The sequence below is a fragment of the Entelurus aequoreus genome, linkage group LG09, assembly GCF_033978785.1.
Source record: "Entelurus aequoreus isolate RoL-2023_Sb linkage group LG09, RoL_Eaeq_v1.1, whole genome shotgun sequence".
NCBI classification, from domain to species: domain Eukaryota; kingdom Metazoa; phylum Chordata; class Actinopteri; order Syngnathiformes; family Syngnathidae; genus Entelurus; species Entelurus aequoreus.
In genome coordinates, this window is record NC_084739.1 from 46,034,794 (window position 1) to 46,043,497 (window position 8,704).

The 8,704-nt window shown below is 38.2% G+C and overlaps 1 protein-coding gene across 3 annotated transcripts in view; it reads right to left on the reverse strand.

Moving 5' to 3' along the window:
- Positions 1–8,704, reverse strand: part of b3gat2 (beta-1,3-glucuronyltransferase 2 (glucuronosyltransferase S)) — a 639,688-nt gene that overhangs the window by 630,648 nt on the left and 336 nt on the right. For all 3 annotated transcript variants that reach the window (XR_009827273.1, XM_062058840.1, XM_062058839.1), the window contains exon 1: positions 8,198–8,704. This exon is cut by the window's right edge. Coding sequence is in view for 2 of the 3 variants with exons in the window: in XM_062058840.1 (XP_061914824.1) it covers positions 8,198–8,689 (492 nt within the window). In the remaining variant the exon portion in view is untranslated. The remainder of the gene's footprint in view (positions 1–8,197) is intronic.

An 8,704-nucleotide genomic window follows, 5' to 3' on the forward strand; every position in this document is an offset into this window, starting at 1 on the left:
CATGCTGCTATTTTTACTCAACATTAATAAAAAAGACACATCAAAATGAGCTTTGTGACACTCCCGCCATCGCTAATGACAGTTAGCTGTTTTGGATACGATCGCTGTCAAACCTCCACCTGATGGGTCAACTTTGACAAGAAAAACTTTTTGCTTTGTGTCATAAGAAAGGTGCAAGATTATTGTATATTTTTAGTCCTTATTTGATGAGTAATCATGAAGTTAACTTACGCGTGTTGCTTCCATTTGCGTAGATGGAGCCGGGCACGACTGTGCTCACGTGTAAAAAGCGACTAAGCAACTACAAAAAAACATGATGTAGCATCTTCCTTTTAGTGTGTACTGATGTTAAAGACAATATACACTTCATTGCACAGGTACTATATCACTATATCAGTGATTAAATGCTTTATAATTCCACAAGAGTTTTGCAGCGGCACACGCACGTCCGTGTGTTTTATATAGGCACTTATACATGCAAAAAGGTTTCTTTGGCTCATTAGTGCATGCTGATTTTCGAAATAATGTACCCTTCACTGCACATGTAATATATCACCATGTTGCTGATTAAACATCTTATAATTCTATGAGCGTTGAGTTTCAGCAGCACAGGCGTGCACTCGCTCTTTAATAATGTTCCCAAGGCTCAGTGTACGTGCAGGCTGGTTTTAAAGATAATGTACATGTCATTGTACGCTTAGTATATGAAAATAAACATAACAGAGGTGTAATGCCACCAAGTCAGCTTTTGCTGCTTTTTTCCGGCTTCTGGTTGTACAAAATGTGCATGACAGCAGGTGTATGCGTTTGTGTGTACACAGACAGTTTTGAAACTACACTTGATTGTTTTAACCCCAAATATGAGTTTTTGAAACGCTCCGTGTTCGTGTGGGCATGGCCTTAAACCAGTATCTCTTATAGGGCTCAAGTTCACTCTTCCATTCACTCGTCAATATTCGCTTTTACAAAAAATCCAATCGTAAAATCCTCATTCAGTATATGGGTTCAGTTTAAGCGCTATTTTGGCTTGCAGACCATTTTCATCCTTGCACCCATCACTGCTAACCATGCTTCCCCTCCCTCTCTTGTCGGTAGTGCCTTTTTAAGATGGTCAAGTCTGGGGATCAACAACATTAAATATTTATACATTGACAACACTTTTGCCTCTATACAGCAACTTTGTGATAAATGTTCACGACCTAACCAATTTTTTTTTAGATAGCTGCAGATTTGTAGTTTTGTTTGTGATACTTTCCCTAGGTTTCCAGATTTACTGACTGACACAGTCTGACACAGTAAGCCATTATCAGAAGTAGAAAAGAAGTCTTGAAATAACTTGAGTTGCATGTTATGAGCTTCTGTCATTTATTAGATTCACCTTGTAAATCTAATTGCTGGTATAAAAAAACCTTTGCACGATGTTCTAATTTTTTGAGTTCCACCCGTATTTTTACTGGAGAAAATGGAGCCTCAGGGTTTACAACCTGTCTTGTTGTATAAGGTGAAGTACTTCCGTATGTCTTCTTTTCTCCTTCCAGGTGTAGAAGACGTATAGAGTTGTGTAACAATACAGTCTTGTATTCCCAGTGAAAAATCAAAACATTGTGCCTTACAAAGACAGTAGTTCTGACTAGATCCTCTTCATGCTTTTCAACTCGTCCCTCTCCCAAATGCAACTGTGATTGCATAGATGTTTTACAAAATTAAATATGATTAGATTTAGTCTCTGTTGACATGTTCGTCTGGTTTTTATTCATTGACTAAATTGTCCACTAATTTTGGCATTGTTTTCTTCAATGTGCATTTGTTTTGATTATTTATCGTCGTATATAGGAAAAAAAGGTCATTGATGATAACTAAGACGAACATTTTTAGTCAACAAAATCAGCACTGGTCTTTTCATGTCTTTCTCTCGATCTCCGGCTCTAAGTTGAATGTCAAAGATGACCAACTTCTCAGTTTATGGCCACAACTTTTTACCATACAAGTAAGAGGCATGATTTATAATCTGGAATTAACTTTTACCAACTAAGAGGCGATGCAGCAGCTCACCGGCTCAGAATTGTCAACACCTCTGTAAGGTAGTTACCGCGCTGTGATCACATCGCTGCTAAAAGGAATTCCTCTGCGTTAAACCTGATAATACCAATAACGCTAAAACTTGGTTGATATGCAGGTCACGCAATGTAAATCCAGTATAAAGGGCAGTTTTCAGATTTTTTTTTAAAGGTTTTTATGGACACAATAGATGACTCCCATTATCTTCATTGTTAGCCACCTCAAACTTGCCGTATATTAAAAATCATGTGTTTTTAAAAATATGTGGTTTTGTCTTAGATAGGTTGTGAATGATAGGCAAAATTCGCCAAAAATGCAGCTCTCTTTTAAGTGATCAAAATAATTTTACATGCTTTATTCACATTGTTCATGCGGGGTTCATGGGCTTCAGTTCTGTAGTGATGTCACAACAAGAGGGGGTGGCATACCACATACAGTTAAGGAAAAGGGGAATTCGAAGAACAGTTAGTTATCTACTGATTACTGAAAAAATAATTGATAGTAAAGGGGAACTGCACTTTTTTGGAATTTTGCCTATCGTTCACAATCATTATGAAAGACATAACAACAGATAGATTTTTTTTTTATGCATTCTAAATATTGAATAAACGTAAATAAATGTCTGTTTACAGCGGATCCAATGGGAGCTCCATTATTCTGCCCATAAAATCTGATAAATAACCATTCAATAGGCGCCAACAACATACTTGAATATTAACCAAGTATTAGTGATATTGTTATTATAAGCGCTAACGCAGACAAACTATTTATAGCGGAGATGTAATCAAATCTGTGTCTCCCTATGTTTACGTCATCGAGTGGTCTGCTGCTTCCTCGCTTCCTTGCTCCCTGTGAATTTATTGTAGATCGTAAATCATGCCTCACACCTGAAAAGTAGATGGCTGAGAATATAATCCGACAAGTTGGGACACATTGACAGCCTTTTAGGACCCAAAACTGGCGAGGACGACAAGAAAAGACACTTGTTCCCACCGCACCCCCACCCCGTTTCTTTGTGAGGATTATGAAATATTTTTCATCTCAATGGGAATATATGAACATCATAGCAGTCGGCATCATAATGACAGCAGACCTTGTACAGTGAGTAATGTTTAATTATGTTTGTTGGCTCTCATAAAGTCTGCAGTGAGCAGAAATCAGTGATGAATATTAACAAAGTATTAGTGATATTGTTATTATAAGCGCTAACGCAGACAAACTATTTATAGCGGAGATGTTATCAAATCTGTGTCTCCTTATGTTTACATCATCGAGTGGTCTGCTGCTTCCTCGCTTCCTTGCTCCCTGTGAATTTATTGTAGATCGTAAATCATGCCTCACACCTGAAAAGTAGATGGCTGAGAATATAAATTGGGACACATTGACAGCAAACGTGATGCGTTTTTTAAATTAATGTGTGTATGCTTAAAATGATCAAAATACGTAAATATTAAATGTTATTATAAATGTGCTTGTTACTACATTACATATATACTTACATCATATATATAAAACCTTAATGGAGGTGTTTGGATGTTTTTAGGGGCTCTATAGGCAGAATTGAACGGCTCCTATAAACTCCATTGTAAGCTGACTTTTGATCGAATTTATTTGACATTTAAAAAGCATTAAAAAAAAATCCATTTTGTTATGTCTTTCATAATGATTGTGAACGATAGGCAAAAAGCCCCAAAAAGTGCAGTCAGACTGCCAGATTAATTTTCAGGAGCAAAAAATACATAAAAAGAACAAGTTAATGAGATGGCTGTTATCTGGACGCCATGGATCCTTTAACGACAGTGACAACTTTGCATAAGGTACTGTAGTTTTCACTTCCTTAGCTTATTAATATTCATCTCATATTCAAACCAACAGTCAGTTGTGAGCAGCACACATTGTTGCCTTCCATGCACGCATAGTGCTTGTTAGGTTTCTGGCCAATATCCCAACACCCAGCTAATAATCATTGTGACAACAGCCAACAGAATGCAGTTTCGTGTCTAAGCCTGTCATTACGTGGATGGCGTTAAAGGGCAAAAATAAAGAAGCTAAATCAACTGCTTCATTAAGTCATTTGGGGTGAGATAGTCTGCAAAGCCAGAAGATGTGTGGGCAGATTATAAATGTGTAATAAACAGTGTATTAAAGTGTCACCTTAATAAAATAGAGGAACATATTGGAATGGATGCTTTTGGGTTGTTTACACCACTGTTTTTCAACCATTTTTGAGCCAAGGCACATTTTTTTCATTGAAAAAATGAGGAGGCACCCCACCAGCAGAAATCATTAAAAATGAAACTCAGCAGCCGATATTGACGGTAAAAATATGTTTTCGCAAGTGTTGGATATGAATTCAAACCTTAACTACGCATGCATCAGTATAACTCTTGTCTCAAAGTAGGTGTACTGTCACGACCTGTGACATCACGCCGTGACTTATTTCAAGTTTTTGTTGTGTTTTCCTGTGAGTAGTCTTTTAGTTCTTGTCTTTTGGTGGAGTTTCCTGTTTTGTTGGTATTTTCCTCTAGCAGTTTAATTTCTTCCCTGAGCTTTGTTCCCCACACTTGCTTTGTTTTAGCAATCAAGAATATTTAAGTTGTTGCTAGCCTTCTTTGTGGGGACGTTGTTGATTGTCATGTCATGTTCAGATGTACATCGTGGACACCATCTCTGCTCCACACGCTGTAAGTCTTTGCTGTCGTCCAGCATTCTGTTTTTGTTTACTTTGTAGCCAGTTCAGTTTTAGTTTCGTTTTGCATAGCCTTCTCTAAGCTTCACTGCCTTTTCTTAGTGGCACTCGCCTTCTGTTTATTTTTGGTTTAAGCATTAGATACCTTTTTACCTGCACACTGCCTCCCACTGTCGCCTACATATTGTGATCACGACAAAGCAATTAGCTACCTGCTGCCACCTACTAATATAGAAGAGTATTACGTGGTTACTCTGCCAAGCTCTACACAGCACAGATACTCAACAACGGCACATTATTTGCGGATTATAATTACTGGTTTGCAAAAAATATTTGCACACCAGACTGTATCTCACGGTGAATTGTTCTTGTTTGCAGATGACTCGGCCTTGCTGGTATCAGACAAGGACAAGTCACAGGTGGAGAAAATCCTCAGTGCTGAACTCTGGAGAACTTGCACTTGGCTCGCTGACAACAAGCTATCCATACACTTGGGTAAAACGGAATCCATCCTATTTGGGTCCCACATCAACCTTAAGAAAGTCAGTGACTTCACTATAAAATTGGATGACATTGTTATTACCAGGAAAGATGAGGTCACCTACCTAGGTTCCATTCTAGAGGCTAATCTTTCCTGTGACAAAATGGCAACCAAGGTAATCAAAAAGGTCAACCAACGAACGAGATTTATCTATAGATTATCCTCTCTGGTCAACAAAAGCACCATGAGGATTCCAGCGGGAACTCTTGTTCAACCCTTTTTCGACTACGCATGCACCTCCTGGTACCCTAGCACCTCCAAAACCCTCAAATCTAAACTCCAAACATCCCAGAACAGGCTAGTCAGATTACTTCTAGACCTCCACCCCAGATCCCAACAACACCAGGGGGAGCTCCACTAACCACGTTAAACCCAGATTCCGATCTAACAAAGGTCTTAACTCATTCTCTTTCTATGCCACATCAATGTGGAATGCGCTACCAACAGGTATAAAAGAAAGGGCATCTCTATCCTCCTTCAAAACCGCAAAAAAAGTTCACCTCCAGGCAGCTACAACCCTAAACTAACACCCTCTCCGGATTGTTAATAATCAAATGTAAACAATCAAATGTGGATACTTTTTCTTATGCCTTCTGATCTCTCTCTCTCTCTCTCTCTCTATCTCTCTCTCTCTCTATGTCCACTACTTGCTGTACATATCCTACCAAATCAGACCTACACTGTTCCAATATCCATTTCTCTGTTCTCAATTGTTGATGACTGATGATAACAACCAAACCTAACCCCCCTCCACACCCCGGATTGTAAACAATGTAAATAATTAAATGTGATTATCTTGTGTGATGACTTTATTATGATGATAGTATATATGATAGTATATATCTGTATCATGAATCAATTTAAGTGGACCCCGACTTAAACAAGTTGAAAAACTTATTTGGGTGTTACCATTTAGTGGTCAATTGTACGGAATATGTACTTCACTGTGCAACCTACTAATAAAAGTCTCAATCAATCAATCAAAACCAGTGTGCCGCGGCACAGTGGTTGAAAAACACTGGTTTACACTACAGTAAAGTGGCTTGTTTATGATAGAAATCTCAATTGTCCTAAAACAGGGGTATCCAAAGTGCGGCCCGGGGGCCATTTGCGGCCCGCAGGTCATGTTTTAACGGCCCCACGGCACATTTTAATAATACGATTTTAAAAAATGTAAAATGTAAAAAGTGGTACAAAAGAGCAAACAGGTGAAATGTATCAAGAAAATGTTGCAATGTTTACTCTTAATAACACAAAGCTGCCATGCAGGCTGTTTCTTTCTTTAAAAAATAATAATGTATCAAAATCAATGTCATTATGAATTATTGACCTATTGAAGGCTCCAATTACGTCACGTTAAATATTCCACTTTGAGATATTTTTTGGGGAAAATGTAGCATATTTTGTTTGCCATATAAAAAACTGAGCTGGTTTTTTTTTAAAAGAAAGGCCTAAAACGAACAGACAAAAAACATAAACAACAATAAAACGTATAATTGACGGATAGATCTGATGTTGATCTTGAGATTATTGTGTTAAAAGTAAACAGTAAAAAAAAATTATAATTTTTTTTTTAACACTTTAATGAGTAGGACCCTTTTGGATCCCCAATAATTTTGTCATTGCTCAAAAAATAATAATGAATTAAAATGAATGGTGTTATGAGTTGACCTTTTATAGCTCAAATTATTATATAATCTCAAATATTCCACTTAAAAAATGTATTGGGTGAAAATATTGCATATTTTGTGTTTTTTCCAAAAAAACAGGGTTTTCTTTGACAAAAAGAGCATACAACTTAAATTGTTAACAATATTATACTGACAGGTAGACCTAATGTTGATGTAGAGCAGGGGTCACCAACCTTTTTGAAACCAAGAGCTACTTCTTGGGTACTGATTATTGTGAAGGGCTACCAGTTTGATACACACTTAAATACATTTCCAGAAATTTGCTCAATTTACCTTTAACTCTATGTTATTATTAATAATTAATTATATTTATCTTTGTGGAAACACTGATCATCTTAATGATTTCTCACAATAAATATATATAGAAACAGATAAATATCAATATGCAACACTTAATTTTTATATTTTCTCTAAGTGCACATTTTTCAAATTGAACATTTTCGAATGATGACTTCTAAGACAGTCTTGTGGTATCACAATATCCCATTTTAACTAGCTAGCCACTAACATTTTTTTTAACAAATCATGAATTACTTTTCACCATGTTTGTACAAATAATAACTCATGTAAAATACAAAAGTCAACTCTCAAATTTTTAAATAAATCATGTCACACTTTGAACTGGACACCAAATCTGTTATCTATTTCTTTGTCAGTTAGTGAAGACCAAGTCTTTAAAATATTTTCTTGGATTTTCAAATTCTATTTGAGTTTTGTCTCTCTTAGAATTAGAAATGTCGAGCAAAGCAAGACCAGCTTGCTAGTAAATAAATACAATTTAAAAAATAGAGGCAGCTCACTGGTAAGTGCTGCTATTTGAGCTATTTTTAGAACAGGCCAGCGGGCTACTCCTCTGGTCCTTACGGGCTACTTGGTGCCCGCGGGCACCGTGTTGGTGACCCCTGATCTAGAGATTTAAAACTTGAATAATAAAAATAATAATACTGAATAATGACACATTTTTTATATTTTTTTTACCAAAACCTTTGGGGTCCCCGGGATCAAGCCTGAGTGGAGGCCTGCATGTATATTTGTTATACATATATTGTATTGGTTTTTAAAATTAAAAATATCAAAATTGCTTTGATTTTTCAGTGGAAAAAGTATGGACGCCCCTGTCGTAAAACAACAGAACAGATATATGTTGTCTTATCCATGTAATACAAACACACACATGAGTTTGAACACCACTGAGTAATGAGGTCTAAAAAGTGTTACCTCCTCAAATAATTCCAGGCTGTAAGTGTTGTCATCGTCCGCGAAGTAGACCACCCCCGCGTCGTGGCGTGTCCGGTACTGCCGGAGCCAGCCCAGGGCCACATTCCTCTGCTCGGTGGCACGCGGCATCCCGACGCTCTTGAACCGGCGGGGCGTGAAGACGTGCAGGTGCGTGCAGGGCACGCCGGCCCGGGCCAGGAAGCGGCTCACCAGGTCCGTCCGCACCGTGGAGTCCTCCACCACGATCCAGTGCAACTGGGCCACCTGTCGGAAGACGTGGGCGAGTCGGGTAAGCTCGGCTTTCTGCACCGGACGCGTGTAAGTGGGGGTGATGGCGTAGATGACCGGCAGGGCCGCCTGGTGCGCCTTAAAGCTGCCCCGGACTGCCACCGGAGACCAGATCGTTCTTTTGCTGTCGATATCGATCATGATGATGACTATTAGCACCCACGGCAGAAGGATGAAGAAGCGGCTTAAGAACACTGATTTCATGGCGAAGTTACTCTT